The sequence below is a fragment of the Dasypus novemcinctus genome, chromosome 6, assembly GCF_030445035.2.
Source record: "Dasypus novemcinctus isolate mDasNov1 chromosome 6, mDasNov1.1.hap2, whole genome shotgun sequence".
NCBI lineage: Eukaryota > Metazoa > Chordata > Mammalia > Cingulata > Dasypodidae > Dasypus > Dasypus novemcinctus.
Window position 1 is genome coordinate 21,752,340 of NC_080678.1, and position 17,203 is coordinate 21,769,542.

The 17,203-nt window shown below is 48.5% G+C and overlaps 1 protein-coding gene across 4 annotated transcripts in view; it reads left to right on the top strand.

The window, feature by feature from the left end:
• The first annotated feature begins 719 nt into the window (after positions 1 to 719).
• GFRA1 (GDNF family receptor alpha 1) overlaps positions 720 to 17,203 on the top strand; it is a 214,877-nt gene continuing 198,393 nt past the window's right edge. Inside the window, exons 1-4 of one of the 4 annotated variants that reach the window (XM_004448035.4) lie at positions 720 to 1,201; positions 2,054 to 2,348; positions 3,243 to 3,536; positions 4,711 to 4,794. In XM_004448035.4, the coding sequence (XP_004448092.1) occupies positions 2,231 to 2,348; positions 3,243 to 3,536; positions 4,711 to 4,794 (496 nt within the window). In that variant the 5' untranslated portion in view covers positions 720 to 1,201; positions 2,054 to 2,230. Of the gene's footprint in view, positions 1,202 to 1,307; positions 1,462 to 1,645; positions 2,349 to 3,242; positions 3,537 to 4,710; positions 4,795 to 17,203 lie in introns of those variants that run through there. The other 3 variants (XM_004448033.5, XM_058298319.2, XM_071215657.1) reach the window with 3 other exon arrangements.

Sequence of the window (17,203 nt, forward strand, 5' to 3'; positions counted from 1 at the left end):
TCTCCGGTGATGGGTTTGCAGATTTGACAGCTGGCTCGTCCAGACTTGAGTCAAACTCTGTTTCCCGGAGAGATGAACTTGGACATCAGCAAATATCCCGAATACAAGCCCTGAGCGTCTGGACGGCCACCTGCCGCTGCGGGTTGTCCCCCAGACTCCCTTTCTGGACTCACTGTAGACTTCCGAGCCCCGGGCCGCCCCTAGGCGTGCAAGGAGGGGGCGTTTGTGTCCCGAACTAGAGAGCAGGTTCAGCAGCCCCGCTGAGAAGGAGCGGTCCCAGCTCTGGACCAAGGGCTGTGTATGTGTGTAATTTACTCTTGAAACAGCCAAGATGGAGGTCAGCCTATAAATTCCTGAAGCGAAGTCTGACCGATGTAAATGCTGGGAACTCCGCTTTTGTCTCCTTGTCCTAGCTCGAGCAGAGAGGTAGAGATTGCGTGCGTACGTTTGAGTGTGTGTGAGTGCCTGCGCTGGCGTGGACCAGCGGGTGGGAGCATCCGGCGATCGCTGCTCGGGGGGGTCTGGGTCTCAGTGTGTCTTTAACGCGCCAAATCTTGAGTCACAGCCGCGAGTGACGTGGGGAAAAACTTTGTGTTCCGAAGACGGGCCTGGCTCGATGATACTAGGACGGAAGAAAAGAGTCCTTGTGTACTGTGCCCTCTGAGTGTGTGTGTGTGTACGTGTGTGTGTGTGAGAGAGAGAGAGAGGGAGGGAGGAGTGAAAGGGAGAGTGTGTGGCGGCGCCCGCGGCCGGCTGCGCAGCGCGGCGAGTCCTGTGCGAGCGCGGGGTCCGGCCGCGGGTCCCACCGCCGGCGAGGGCGTGCATCTGTGGCGTCTGAGAGCGCGAGCGTCAGACCGGGCTGGCCGCGCGGTGCCTGGCGGCTGGAGCACCAGCAGGGCAGGCCGAGGGTCCTCCGGCCGGGAGAAACCTGACCTCGGAACCCGCCGTCCTCCGCGCGGCTTCCAATACCCGGTCACATCCCTAACGCGCTTCCAAGCTGAGGACTCTGCTCCTGCTCGGAAACCCTTCTGGCCAAACTCGGTCCTCTGAGCTCTCCAAGATGACCGCATCTTTCTTCCTGGCGCAGAGAAAGTGAACCTGGAAAGGGAAGGAAAGGGGCGGGGACACCCCCCCAAAGAATAAATAATAAATAACCAAACTGGCTTCTCTCCACAGCTGGACGCGGCTGCTTTGAGTCCAGGTTGGTGGCGTTGAGAGAGAGTTAGCACGTTCTGTGGGTTCGGGAACCCATTGCCGCTCCCGCCCCCGCTTCCCCCATCCTGTAGGCGCCCCCCGCCCCCGCCCCCAACTTTGGGGCCCGAGGCAAGCCGCCGGGCACAGGGCGCTCGGCGACGGTGAGGGGCGCGCAAGGCACCGGGCTGCACCTGCCGGGGACCGCGGCGGCTGCGGGCTCGCCCTAGGCGGTGGCGTTGACGCGCCGGAGTCCCGGCCACTGACCGAGTGAGCGGAGGAAGCGCGGCGGGCAGGAGCGCACCCGCGGCTCTCGGCCCCGGCCTGGCGTCGGCTGCCCCTGGCCCCCGCCGCCTCGGAAAGGAGGCGAGCCCCGGCGGTGGGGGGCGGCGAGCGGGGGCAGCGATTGGTGGTTTCAGTGGGCAAGGCCGGTGGCGAGCGAGCGGGCGCGGGCAGGGGGCGGCGAACTTGCCGGGCGAAGAGGCTCTTTCCGCGCCGGGGTGGTCAGAGAGCTGCCGCCGCCGCGGAGGGCTGCGACTCCAGCGGCGGGCGGCTCGGCTCGCGGCTCCAGGAAAGTAACGTTATTTATTTGTTGGCGTTCAGCCTCTTGGGTTGGAGCCGGACAGACACCCTTTTAGACTTTGGGAGCCCGCGTCGGACATCTCCCGCCGCCCCGCCCTCTCTCCGGGCCGGCGGCTCCCCGTGATACACGCAACGCGCTCGGGTGCCCCCTCCCCACGCCCTGACCCGGGTGGGGGTGGGCCCTCGCCCCGTCCCCCTAGGCGGGAGCGGGGGAGGGGAGAAGGGAGGGGGAAAGCTCCGGCGCTCTCGGCTTCATTTCAAAGCGCGCTCTCCCTTCCAGGTTGGGTAGGACTTGAACCCCTAAAAGCCGAACCGCCTCTGGCCCTTGCGCCGGCAGCCCGCGCGGAGCTGAGTGGTCCGCGGCGGTGGCGGCGAGCGGACCCGGGAGTTTCCTCTCGCCCTGGATGGAGCTGAACTTTGGGCGGACAGAAGAGCGCGGCGGTCCGGAGACAGCTGCATGCTGATCTCCCTCGGCAAGACCCAGCCGCGGCTCGGAATTTTTGGGGGTCCCGGAGAGCAGCTGCGCGCCGGCACCATGTTCCTGGCGACCCTGTATTTCGCGCTGCCGCTCCTGGGTGAGTCGACGCCGCCGCTGGGTTTCTTACCCTCTGCATCTTTCCCGGGGCTACTCGCGGCAGCCGCCCAATACTGCGGCGCAAGTGGAGTGGAGGTGGGAGGACGAAGTTTGGTTTGGGGGAAGAGGTCCTAAGCTCTCTTAGTTCAGCGCCCCGGGCTTGGGAGGCGGTGGCAGCGCGGCCCTTGCCCGCAGCTTTTCCTGCTGGCTTTTTATTTCCTGAGGTTTTCCAGGACCCATTCTGGCGGGGAACTAAGGGCTCCGAGTCCTTCATCCCCAGCGCCGACTGCGAGTCCCGGGGAGATGGCGAAGGCGCGGCGGGCAGGTGGGATGGGGCCTGGAAAGCAAACTCCGAAGGGAAACTTTTCCCCGAATAGTGTCTAGGCGCTCCCGCCGGGCAGGCCGCGGGCCAAGGCTCCGCGCCCAGCTCCCGCCCCGCGCCCACCCCACGTCCAGCTCCCATTCAGTGCCTCGCCGGCCTCAGCTCTGCGACTCGGAAGCCCCCAGGCTTCAGCTCGGCCAGGCGGAGTGGGCGGCGGGAGCCCAAGGGCGGGAGGGCGGTCCGGAAAGCCAAATACCCGCGCAGGACTGGCTGCCCGGGGGTGGCCGGGCCCGCGCGTGCGGGGGGCTGCGCAGGCTCCCGGAAACCCGCGCTGACCCGGCGGGCCCAGCTGGCGCCGCCCTCACTTACCCCGCGGGTCGGGGGTCGTGCCGGAGTTGCCCAGGGCGGGAAAATGGAACTCCCCGGGAGGAGAGGAGGACTCCTCCGCGTGCAGGGCTCCCCAAAAGGCTGGTCAAAGCACTCTTTCCCTGGGCACGCGCCCTCCCCCGGGGCAGGGGCGTCGGGGGTCCCTTGCCCCACCGCACTCAACGCCCCTTCCCCTCCACCCTGCAGACGTGCTCCTGTCGGCCGAGGTGAGTGGCGGCGACCGGCTGGACTGCGTGAAAGCCAGCGACCAGTGCCTGAAGGAGCAGAGCTGCAGCACCAAGTACCGCACGCTGAGGCAGTGCGTGGCGGGCAAGGAGACCAACTTCAGCCTGGCATCGGGCCTCGAGGCCAAGGACGAGTGCCGCAACGCCATGGAGGCCCTCAAGCAGAAGTCTCTCTACAACTGCCGCTGCAAGCGGGGCATGAAGAAGGAGAAGAACTGCTTGCGCATCTACTGGAGCATGTATCAGAGCCTGCAGGGTATGCGCGGACAGTTCCCGGCCCTCTCGGACCCTCCCCAAAGGCAGGCAGGCCCCTCGGCCCCGCCGAGCTGACCTCATCCTCCACTCACGTCTCCCCAGCTGCAGAATGAGGACCTTTCATCGGTCCTCGGGGACAGCGGCAGCTGGTGTTTGCTGCTCCCCAGCAGCATTGCTGCTGCCCGGTGGTTGGAAAATCCATGAAGGGTGGGGTTGGGGCACCCCCGGGATCTCGTTGACCCCTCTGAAACCGGGCGGAGCATGTGAGTAGGAACCGATTAAAGGTTACCTAAGGAACCCCTGCAACTTCTCTGCAAGGAGAACTGGCCTGAGGCTTTAGTTTTCTTCACAACATAACTGTGAAGTTTTCCCTCTTTCTTCTTAGCTTCAACCTAAGATAAAGAATTAAGTATAAATTTTCAGGTCCAGTAGAATCAGTTCTATCTTTACTTCCTTCAAACCTGATCAAAAGCAGATGTGTGAACAAAGTCATTTGTCATCTTAGATTAGCTGAGTCTTGAACCAGCTGGTATGGTTCAACCTTGGTTAACACTGAGAGAAAGCCACTTGTCACAATCATCCATTCCAATGGCATTTTCTGGTCTTTGTGTGCCAGAGATGGCTTGCCTTTGTAAATCTAGCACAAACATCCTGTGCATTCACTTCCCACTGAGACTCACTGAAAATTTGTAATATACAGATTTGACCTCTTCCTGCCAATTCCTCCATTTTTTATACAATGAAAATGTGTTTTGGAGGAGACTCTTTAATAGCCAGGGTAACTGGTCTCACGCCATGCTTGAGACTTAACCGTAAAGGGGGCCTCTTCTGGGTCACCTTTCTTCCATTGGCTCTTGGAGGCAAGCATGGCTTGTGACGTCACCAGCTCCTTCCTCTGAATCCATTCCTTTGCAAATAGTGTGAGAGTTTTCTGGCAAGATCAGGCTGGGGTGCTCTCCAGTGTTTTCATGGCACTCTGGGGAGAGCATGTGCAACAAGAGCAGAGGAAATGAAAAGACATAACCAAAGATCATTTGAAATCTTTGAAAATTTCAGCATCTTTTTGTGATACAGTTATAACATAATTAGAATTCAGATTCATTAATGACAAACTGCCTGAAATATGATCTATATCTATTTTAGAAATCTGATCCCAGTCTCTCTGTTGTTTTTAGGAAATGATCTGCTTGAAGACTCCCCATATGAGCCAGTTAATAGCAGATTATCTGATATATTCCGGGTGGTCCCATTCATACCAGGTAAGCAGATTTATACTTCCACTCTGATGCCTTTGCCTGCTTGAAATTCGTTGACTTACTTTCTCTTTGGTTCTCAAATAGTGCATAAGTAGATAGCTGAATGGTGCAGTGTTTCTGGGAAATTAGAAATAGGATGATGATAATGAAGAGGCAGAATGCCTAGAGATGATTGTATGACTTGAGAGTAATTCTAAATGAAGTAATGTGATGTGGTTTGGAGGAGGTGGTAACTTGGTTGGATTTATTTTCCACATTAAAATATGATTGGCCAACTCTTACAAAGGGAGTGCCACTTCTGTCTGTAGATGGCAATCGTATTCCCTTCTTGCTACATTCCTTGCACAACGCCTCCCTGGAAATGGATCTGTTCAAATGATGCCACTTTATGAGACATCTGAAGATAATCCTGGATTGTTGAAGAATTTTGTATGGATTCCCTTGTCTGCCTTTGATTTAAAAGATTAAGCGCCACCATTTGTTAAAAATTCTTGTTTCTATTTTTTCCTGAGCAAATGTGTGCATTTATAAGAGAATAGAGTCCTGCCCCAATGGCCCTTTGAAAGGTAGTCCCATTTGTTTTGTCTCTCTTTGCAGTACATTTGGTTTGGGAGTGAACTGAGTTTTAGAATTAAGTTTTTCATAACCTCTCCATTCAGACAGCTTCATAAATAATGAGAAAAGCAGTGATTTTTCTAAATGACATACAGGTTCCAGGCTGATGTTGTCTGTATTTATTTACAGTTTAGACATTTTTCCAAGTATATTATAGCCATCCCAAATTATATGTTTCTTGGTGGTGAAATGTGGTGGTTGATATAGAATATGATGCTGTCTTATTGGGGAGAGTGTTCTAATGTTTTAAATGTTTTGTATTCCCTGCAGAAAGGCCACAGAACCAAGGAAGTCGTATGTAATTAGATATTGTGTGTGGGTGCATTATATATTCATACATTCATTGACCAAACGTAACATTGAACACCTACTGTGTTGTAAGCATAGGGGGTTTTGTCAGTGAGCCAGATAGATATGGTCCCTATCATCATGAATGTTAGAGGCAGCTAGTAGCTAACACTAGTCAGTCCTTATATGTTGGCCACTATTTGAAGAACTTTACATTGTTAACTTATATAATCAACATCAAGTGCTTAGTATATGTTCTATTTCCATTTATAGATGAGAAGTTTGAGGCATGGTGAAGTTAGGAAACCAGTTCAAGATCACAGAGCTCCTAAATGGTGGAACCAAGATTTAAATCCAGATTTGTTTGATTCCAAGTCTGTATTTGTAACTTCTACCTTTTGCTACTCAGAGTGTGTTCCTCAGGCCAGCAAATGGGCATCACCTGGGAGCTGGCTAGAGGTGCAGAATCTCAGTTTCGTAGGCACATGAATCCCTGATCACGGTTTCTTGTCTTTTGGCTCAGATGATAACGTGTATGTCTCTGTTTCAGGATAGAATGTAAGGACCCAAATCTGGTATCAGAGGTGTCTATATATTATCCTAAATAATGCTGGTAATTTCCACTCCAAATCCCCACTAATGCTATCCCGTCCCCTTGGCCCAGCTAGGACAGTGGCTCAAGCCGTGGAGAAGGGACACGCAGACTAGTGTCTGTGACTATTTGGGCTCTCATAGGAGCAAGTCTGAGCAACCAGGAGAGGGTGTGACGGATAGGGCACTAGAGGTGAACCTGGCCTCTCTGGTGCTTTTGAAGGGCAGTCCTTGCCCGCTGCCCACCTCGGGGAAGCATTCCTCCTCAGTCCACGCTGATGCCTGGAAAGGCAGGAACCTCCCGACGCCCAGCGAGACATGAGGAGGTAGGCCAGGGAGGAGGACCAGTTGAGTGTTAACTTCCAATCTGCTGTGAGCTGTGCGACCCCAGCAGACTCGTGTTCCCTCTCTGGGTCTTGCCTTTCTCTTCGGAACAGTGAGGCAGTTGGAGTCAATAAGCTCCAGTCCTAACGGTTGATATTTGGAGGGAAGATTGAGGTCCGACGTCACCTCTGACTCCCTCCACTGTGCTCTTGAGTTTTTCGTTTCAACCCCTGCGTTCATTACTGCGCTGAAGGTGGCTCCTTCATTCTCAGATACCGTTGGTCTGTCTGAATTTCTCTGATGAGTATTGGAAGTTCTTCTGCATGGACCAAGTTTCAGTCATTCTTTTTGGACCCATTCCCCAGACAGGGATCTTTTCATAGCAAATACAATCCTGAGTTTGTGAGACCTGTCCTGCTGAGAACTCAGAAGTCATTATGAATTAACCAAAGCCAGGAAAGCCTTGTCTGGAACTACATTTCATATCTCAAGGGCATTGAATTTAGGTTCCAGCACTAATGAGCTTTGACCTCTGACAGTGACTGTGTTCCTTAAGTGGATATAGTAAAGCCAAATGGAGCCTTGAGAGGTTTTAAGTTGTTGAATAATGCATATTGTCCAGTTTGGCATTTGTCGAAGGACAGAGGAGCATGATGATAAATGTTGCTTTTCATGGTTTGAATCTGAGTTTCTAGAATATCTTTTTGTCTTGAAAATCTCTGGAAAAACCAGGATAACAGGGCCCCTGCCTTTCACAGATATGGTAGCAATCAGAGTTTCCATATTTGGATTTCTCTGCCCTGTGTGAAGAGAATGTTTATCCACATACATTAAGCGTGGGCTGAATCCTCTCACTGAACAAGACATGTTTGACGTTCTTGTGTTTCCATTTTCTTTGGATTCCGCAAACCAGAGCCATCTTTACCATTGTTTACTTGTTACCATCCCTGCCTGGCGGGAGCTAGGAAGGGAACAGAAATAAGCTAGAATCTGAGGACTAATCTCTCTCTTCTAAAGCCGAACTGCAGATGAGAAATCAAACAGTCTCATCAGTCAGGAATTGTGCGGGAGCCTGGAGGGGATGACTCTTGTGGAAACTTGATAGCAGGCGCTTTGGCCCCTAAGGCTTGTTGAAGGGCTTGGAGAGGTGCTTTTACTGCCTGTTGATGCTAGTGTGGTTTTTAAGGGTCTTGGACCTACAGAGGCAGGCTGTGAGGGGGAGTATGCAAAGGAAAATTGAGCCAGGGCTGGAGGATGTTGGTGTAGAAGAGAGAACGGAGGGGTGCTTTGGGATCCTAGGGGGCAGAGCCGTGTGGGAGCTGGGAGGCCCTGAAGATGGAAACCGTGATGTGTTTAATGTCCGTGTCTCTCCCAGCCACAAGTCTCTGCTCTTGAACCTCTGTTCCGCCTCCCCTTTTCTACTTCACAAAAGTTCAAAAAGCAGTAAGAAGTAAAGAGTGCTTTAAAAGGAAGAGGAACCTGTTGGCAGTTTTTTAGTTTCTCTGGAGGGGGAGAAAAAAACACTGAAAAGGTTTGAAAGTAAAGTGGGTACCAAGAAAAGGCTGACGATGGGGGGCTGGGGGGAATGTAAGCCCTCTCCGGCAGCAAGGGAAAAAACACACACAAAAAAATGTGGGCGCCAAGGTTTGAAAATATTGATTGGGAGATTGGATTTTGTAGAGAAGTGTCAAGAGCTTTGGGGCCTTCCTCTAACGAAATCAAAGTTGATGGGATTGCAAACAAGACTCAAATGGATAGATGATGGGGAAAGTGTGATATGCAGATTTGATTTTATAGAGTGTGATTTGGTGAAAGACAAAGCCTTCTGGTTCCCAGTTCCCTTCCAAGCCCTGGAGTGGCTTAAACGTTCTCAGGAAACCCTAGGATCTAGAGGTTGATGCCTGAGTAATTGGAAATGGTTTGCCTGGGTGAGATTCCCCTGAACTCTCTTTTGTGTCTGATTGCTTTATCTGAATTATGCTGGTAATAATTAGCCTTGCTTAGCGTATCTGTTTTAATGTACCTCATATTTATGTTACTATTTTTAAAAAAAAACTTTTTAAAAAAGTTGTGTATGTTGGATAAGAGCCTTATAATGTCATCTGCTGCCTTGTCAGGAGCTCGTGAATACCATCTGCTACGGGTGTGTGATGGTCCATTTCCTTCTACTCTGCTTTCCATAACAAAGCCTAACCATGCTGTTCCTAAATTTGAGAACCTCCTTTGTTTAATTGTTGTCTATTCTCTCATGCGGTAAACTCCTTAGCTGCCAGTGTAGACCCTTCATAGTCTGGCTCCGCCCACCTTCTCCAAGCCCCATTACTCCCCTCTGCACTCAGGCTCGTGGAACTAACCAGTTAACCAAGTACTGCATTGGTTTCACATCTCTGTCCCTTTGCGCTTGGTTCTTATTTCTGCTTGCGACATTTCTTCAAGACCAAGAGCTTGTGTCTCCTCTGAGGGCCTTGCTGGAATTCCCCTAGTCATTGCCACTCAGGACTTCTTGCTGCATTTTGCTCTTGTCTTCATGACAACCCTTATTCACAGTGTATTGGGAGGACTTATTTATGTGCCCGTCTTTTCTGCTGGAAAGTTGGGGACTCTCCTGTTAATGCTGGGTGTCTGCTCAGCACCCAGCTTCCTTCCTGTCTCTGAACAGGCATTCCATCAAAGATTGTTAGAAGTCGAATGTCAGAGTACAAGGGCCTTGAGATCCAGCCCTACTCTCTGCTTTACAGAATTGAAGCTCAGAGTGGGGAAGCGATTTGGCCAAGATCACACTGCTTGAGGGTTGCCTCCAGGATGTTTGCCAGGAAAAAGCATTGCCCTATGGGAAACCAATGTTGCCCTCTTTTTGCTTTGTACACTCTGGACCAAACCTCATTCATTCTTGAGATCCTTGCTACCACTTACATCGATTATTAGAGCCTTCTGTCCTAATTCAGCCTCTCCTGAGCACTAAACCAGTATTTCCAGCTGAGTCCTAGATGACTCCATCTGGCTGTTCCTTAAACTTGGCACATCTAATATGGATCTCATTCTCCCTCCCCTTTTCTCTCTGTATCCATTCTCTTCCCGATGCTGCTGTCCTATATAATGGCATGTTCATCTGCTTAGTGATCTAGGCTAGAAGCTTTGGGGTCATCTCTGTCTCCTCTGCCATACTTACTCCTTCAGCTGGACCTGCTTCAAATCTTGTTGAAATTACCTTGGATGTGTCTTTTGAATTGCTCCCTTTTCTTCATTTCCTTAACACCCCATCTTATCTATCCTTGGAATTTTGCATTGGCCTTCCTTACTGACCACCCTTTTCCTTGTTTCTAGACTAGGAATGATCTGGCTTCAGCCTTCCTCCATAGACTCTTGCATTAATCAACCTCCCATCTCTCCCCAGCCACCAGGTGAGCCATGCTGATCAGCTGCTGTTCCTCCAGTTCTCTGGGCAGCTTCATACCTCCATGCCTTTGTACATGCCTAGGCTGGAGAAAGAACACAGGCTCTGGCATTCGCCCAACTGGGGTGGGTCCCAGCTCTACCTCTCACTTGGTCTTGGGCAGGTCACTTGAGCTCCTTAGATGCCAAATGGGATGACAATAATGCCTACCTTATAGGTTCTTGTGGATTAAAGAGACTAGATATAAAATACCTAGCATGGTACCTGAAACATACTTGGTCCTCAGTAAATCTCAGTCATTTTTAAAGGGGGCGCCAAGACCACGTTAGCCATTTGCTTTGTCCTGACTCTAAGACTAGGACTCTTTGTAATATACCACATTCCTTGATCCTGGAACAATGATCTTATATTTCAAAAGAGGTAGCAATCCGGAGCCTTCAGGAAGGCTGTTCATGAACGACCTTGGACAAGAAATGAGAAATGTATCCTCCAAGTAAAGGGCCTTAGAGGAAAGTCCTGTCTCTTAATAAACCAGTTTGAGGCTTAATTATCCTTTGGGGGATAGTCTTCCTTATTCCTGCTCTGAATCCCTCTTGTTCCTTTGGGCCTGTATCCTTATGCTCTTTGGTCAAAGGTGAGTTTGCTGTATCTGGTAATTACTCAGAGTAGGAGCTCTTCCTTTGCTTAAGGATTCTTGTGATCAGCCTTCCCTTTGCAGCTTGACTGATTCCCATTCCTCTAACCTCTCCCTGTAAATCTTCTGTCTAGGACCCCTCAGACCAGGAAGAATTACTGCTCCCTGAGAAGGGCAGGCCTTCGGCCTGGGAGATGCTTCCATCTCCTCAGGCTCTGCTAAGTACGCTTACATTTCCCTTTCACAGATCACTACTTTCAGTTTTCACTCACCTCCTTCCCCCTCAGTAATCCATTTTATTGTAGAACAATAAGAAATTACAAACAAGTAAAATTGGAAAACTAATTTAAATCACCCATAACCCCACCCCGATCACCACTGTAAACATGTTGGTAGGAAACTTTTTAGATTTTTTCCCTTTCTATATGCATACATATTTTTTCTTTTACAAAAATGAGGTCATAGTCTACACATATCCTTTCATTACCTGCCGGATGACCTTAGGAATCTGTATCTTTCTGTGTCACTGACCAGCTCCTAAAGGCAAATTTTATAATTTAGATTAACTGCCAACCTCAGTAGTTTCATGAATAAGGCAGCAATTGTCTAGTGTCTAGAACTTGTGGCAAAGGCTGAATTTTCCAGTGAAGTTTGTGAAGGTAGAGACAGTCAATTATTTTGCATAGAGTTACTGTAGTACCTTGTGGCCCTGTTACCAGAAAAGGGGAGATAAAACATCAGTGAGTGACAAGTAATTGCATGAACTGAAGATTGTTACAAGGTGTGAAATTATTTATAGCCAGTATGTCTATCCTCATTCCTTCTCCTTAGTCCTCTGAAATATTTCTTTCTGCTACCTCTTAATTTGTCTGCTCTTGAAGCTTGTTCTTTCCAAAGGATGTTTTTTGTTTGTTTGTTTGTTCTCTGGGATACAGTGTGGAGTTCTCTAGAGAAGGTATTGACTTGGGATTGTCTGGTCAATAGAGCACTGGTCCAGGACCACAGAGCATCAGGGGACCTGTGTTTTGCTTTCAGCTTTGCCCCTAACTAGCTGGGTGACCTTGGACAGTACTTCCCCTTTCTGAGAGTTATCTGTTCCTTTTATAAGATGAGGGGAGAGGAGTACAATGATCTTTGAAATATTTTCCTTCCTTCTCTAGGGGTCTGAATATTGAGTCTTGCATTATTCTCTAGCATTTTCTTTGTACCAGGAAAAATTGTGACCTTGGCATATATATTTTTCATATTGATAGCATTTTTAAGGCATGGTTTATTCAATGTATACCTTACTTTGATCCAGAATGCATTTAAGGCACCTTATTTGAGTACACAGAAGAAAATAAAACAAAATTAAAAAATAGGTAAATGGAGAGAATCAGGAATGGGGGACAATGAGACTAGGAAAGATAAAATGAAGCCGAGAGTGAGTTGATTCGACAAAATGCATGCCATAAGATTATGCTTGAATAAATTAAATCATTGGAAGTGCTCTGTGTGTTGTACAAAGGGATAAATAAAATCACTGGATTGCAGATGTGGTAGGACTTTTGGAGGTCATTCTAGTCCAATCTCTCATTTTACTGATAAGAAGACTGAGTTTCATAAATTTCTAGGACATTAGAACATAAAATATCTAGGACAGTGACACCAAGTTAAATTAGGCGTGTGTTTGTTTTTAAATTGATGTTTGAAACTCTCCAGATCCTGGCTGTTTCCATCTCATTTAAATTGTCCTTCACCTGTTCAGGTTCTTCACCTGTTTCCCCCTTCAGGGTAAAAATCACAGCCATTGACTTTAGTTAAGGGGGGAGTTGTCCAATTTTGGAATTATTTTCGAACAAGAGTTAATTAAGTCTCTGGCAAGAGGGATTTAACCAGTGGCTGGAACATCTCTTTTCATGACTTTTGGTCCCTTTAAGAGTTAGTTGCTAGGAAAAATGAGAAAGTATTTGTTGCTTTAAGCCCACCTAGTTCTTAGATTAAAAAAAAGAAATTAATCTTTCACCTGGAGTTTTTGTTAAAGAAACTTCCACTTCCTTTAATTTAGAGACGCAGCTAGCTGGGTCAGTGATGAAAACGAATGGGAATGGGTGATTTGCATAAAGGGCTAATTTATTATGTCCCCTGGGCATTTCTTCCATCTCTCTTTCCATTTTAATTAATGTTCTGAGGGGGTCCACCACTGTATCGGAAATTAGAGGTGAAAGCAGCCATTGTTAACCTTTATTATTATTATTTTTTTATCTTCAGTGATCTTTTAACCATTTTCTTTTCATATCCAGGGATTTACATAGCTAGGGCTGTGAATGCATGGAGAAAAGATTTCAGGGGTGTGCTCGTTTATGATCTTCCTTCAATTGGAAGGCTGATGTAAAAATAAAAATGACTCAGGATAGCTCACCAACCACAGAGGGCTTTGTAACACACACAGAAGGTTACAGCAGTGGTGGTATAATTGTTTCTAAATACAGGCCTTCCAAATCGTCTGTATAAACAGGTATATATACACACCCACAGATAGCCAGGACGTTTGTTTATCTCCCTACTCACGTATGTGTGTATTTCTCATGTGTAGAAGAGAGGATCAAACATTTTGCCTCCAAAAGACTTACCTTGACACGTGTTTCAGTTGGTTCTGACTGGGACAAAGGCAGCTGTGTGTGAGGGTGACACAGCTGAGGCAAGGCAGGAGAACAAGCAATTTCTTCGAAAATCAATTGCAATTTACTCCCACTAAATTGGCCAAAGGTCCGCCCTACCCAAGCATTAGCATATGACAGACTTTTAATCATTTGGTCAAATGGCCTATTTTTGGTCAAACCACATTCCCTCTGGGACTCTGACCATCCCAGAACTGTGTACTCTCAACCTGTGCTCTCCTTAAAGAGGAGGAAAATGAGAAGAGAGGAATCACCCTTGGGGAGCCTGGCCTAGCACGGCACCTGGTTGCAGGCATTGTTTCATTTCTCAACGTACCCCCACCCTCTGTCACACTGAAAGGTGGATATGATGGCCTCTATTTGCTGAGGAAGGTCCTGGAGTCAGTGAGGTTGAATAACTTCTCAGGGGCAAGCAGCTGATAAGTGGAAGAACCTGGATTCCCATCTTGTTCCTGTGCCTCCACAGGCTGTGCTCCTCCTTCTGTGACCTGATGAAATTTTAAGCACAATCTGAATCTTTATTAAGGAAGAGATTTCTAGTCTTTCCTCTCCCTCCTTAATTCCAATTTCTCTTCCTGTCTTCCACCTTAAAATACTGTTTGACAAAGGGCCTTTAAAGTTGAAATATAAACCAATACCCATTATTTTAATATTTTGCCCTGCATTCTGATGGGCTCTTAATTGACAACTGAAATCCAGAACATGCATGCTATTAAAACCATTCCTGCGGAACTGCAGAAATATTAACCAAAGAAGCAATTTCTGGATTGTATCTTTTTTCATTTCAGTGTGAGATGGAAGGCTTCTAAAGTAGAGCAGAATGCCTAGGGCCATTTTTTGTCACATTGTCATATAAATAGCATTACACAGTAGTAAAGAAAGGAATACATAGTTTAGTCCCACTTTAAGGTGACCTAATATGCTATTCATTTGTCTTCCACCATGCTGGTACCACTTTTCTTTGCGTCCCTGTTACGTCTCTGTGAATTGTCTAAGAAGCACCATTCAAACTGTTATTTCTGTAGCCCTTTGTACATTATAATTTTGTATACTGTTAATAATGTATGAAAATAAGTTTCGATTGCATTCTTTGTTAGGAATAGGCTAGTCGGTTTCTTAAAGCCCGTGTTTCTGAAACGTTTCACTGCTCCTTGTTACTACAAGTTTTCAAATAAACTCTTGCAGAAGAACATACCTGAAGTTCAGTGAATTCTAGGGAGTCCTTGATGGGATATTCTTTTAAGCTGAGGAATGGCCAGTGGCACTTGAATGGGAAAAGGAATGACTGAGTTGAAAATCTAAACATATTCCCGACTGGATATGTTCTCCCTCCCCATGATAACCCAAGAGAAATAAAAAATAATGATTACAACAGCCGTGAGAGGTAGCGAACTAAGTGTTTTACATGCAACAGCTAGTTTAATCCTTGTCTAGTAGTCCGTACTCTTAGCCGCACTTGATGGATGAGGAAACCAAGACCCAAGTAAGAAATCTGTCTGAGATCACACACCTAGGAAGTGGTCGAGCCAGTATTGTCCCCCAGACTGACTGATTGCTGTCAGTTTTCAGCATTTCAGTGTGATGGAATGCCTTTCCTGTCAAATTCACCTCCCAGACACTTATTAAGAACTTACTGGGAGCCTAGTGCAAGGCCTAGAGAATTCAGAGGTCAATAGGACCCTGACTTTGCCTTCTAGGATACAAATAAGCCAAATAAATCATGAGGCAAAGAGGGAAGTGAATGAGTAGAACTCCAAACAAGACTCAGCTGTAGTAGTCCCAAGGAGGGAATAACTAACTAGAGGGAACTATAAATCCGAAAAAGCTTGCCGAAGGTGACTTTTGAGCTGGGTTTGCAGGGATGAATAGGAGTTTGGTAAGTAGAGGTGGTTGGTTGGGGAGGGCATTTCATGCAGAGGCAACAGCAGGGGCAAAGGCATGGAGTGTCCAGGTTACTAGTACTAAGCAGTTGCTACAGTTGGCGCATCAGATATGAGGAGTGGTGGGAGAAGAGCTGGGCAGAGAAGCAGGTTTACCACACTCGGGAGCTTGGCCTTCGTCTTAGCAGGACTGGGGAAGGGTGATGACTAATTTCAGGGTGATGGCACTGCTGGGATTTGTAGGTTGGAGCATATGACATCATCGTTTTTGCAGGTCCACATGGTAGAATAGCAGAAATTTCATAAGGTTCAACTTAAGGTAGTTGGGTGCATAAAAGCACATACCAGGCTCCTGGATGCATCTAGACTGGAGAGCGTTATAAGGCCTCATCACAGGAGGTACATTCTGGGGAAGTAAAAAAAAAAAGGGGGTGGGGGGAGGAACACAGTGCTGTTATCCTCAGCTGCTGATGGAGACAAGCAAGTATAGGTCAAATTTAAGCTCCTCTCTCCTGGACTGACTTTTCCCTCGTGAGAAAAGATGCCTCGTGAGAAAAGATGCACAAGGTCTGAAGAGTGGGAACCAAGTCCTCAGTGTACCCCTTTAACGTGCTGTGTGGTGGCAGAGGAGGGTCAGTGAGGTCGCCTGGGCCTTACATCGTGGGTGGTCCTGGGGCAAGTGGGTGGGGCACATGTCACGTAGACAGCAGAGCAGACAGGCCAGCAGGAATGAGTACAGTAAGTGGCCTGGCACCCAGGCACGAAGGGCCTCGAGGATCAAGAGCCATTTTGCCTTGTGGTAGGAGAAAAGAGGGCACTGAAAATTGTTAAGTGGGTGCCCAGAGACTTTGAGTGACCTGGCTGGTGAAAGGAGGCCACCCTGGTGGGCAGTGGTTGCGTGACAGACTGAGACTCCAAGAGGGATGATCTCTTGCCTGCCTCTCTCCACTCCAGCTGCACCCCACCCATACACTCCCCTGGGCACAGAAGGGGCCATGGGCGTTTGGCTCCCCAGGCTGATGCTGACCCGCTGGCTACTCTGCGGGCCTTTGGGACCTTCACTGGTAGCATCTGTTTGGAGAAATTGTCACACAGGCTGGGTTTTCATTTACTTTTTAATTTACTATGTTATGATTGCGGCTGCCCAGTCCTCTGCCTCACTTGGCTGTTTTTTGGACTGAGTCCTCAACTTGATTCAGAACATTCTGCAGGAGAGTGCCTGGATGAAACACTCAGAGGTACTAAATGCAGGAAGTTGCCTTAATTGAAAGAGGTGCCCACTAACCCCAGGGCAGTCCTGGGGAGGGGAGGATGAGAAGGGAGGGCTGCTGGGACTGCGGCCAGTAATTACAGGCGCTGCTTAGAGGTGGTCCCTGAGAAGTGACTGAACTCTCTCTGTGTGTTCTTTCTTGAGCCAGGGTGTGTGTAGGACGTTGTTTTCTTGGTATGGTTGGGGTGAGGGCGGGGAGAGGGTGCTGCTGCCCTTTTGGCATCTGTGATCTCTGTTAGGAATGGACCCAGAGCCTGGCAGCCCTTCCCTCCTTCAAGAACAACAAGACCATCTGCATTCATCGCAGAGACCAGGGTGAGGATGGGAGGGGCAGGGGATGAGGGCCAGATGATCCTGGGAAATGAGGAGATGCAGAATAGCACGGTGGTAAAGAGCAAGGTCTTAAGAGTTAAGCACAGCTGATTTGAATTAATCTTTCAGGACTTCCTAGCTGTAAGACTTCAAGTCATTTTTTACCCTGGTTTAGGTCCTCTATCTGAAAATGGGGATAACAATAGTATTCACCTCCTAGGGTTGTTGGAGGTGACACGGAGGAAGTGCTCAGTGGTAGATGAGTGACTACCAGTCCCTTCTTATCTGCTCCCTGGCTTCCTTCCTCCTCCTCCCTCAATTTACAAGCATCAACAGGAATAGTAGGTTCAGTATATGTGGGTCTCTCCTGCACCAGGAACCACACCTGAAATGACAGTCACCAATTCAGGTCAATCCCAAACCTTGATTAACTAGTCTAAAAAT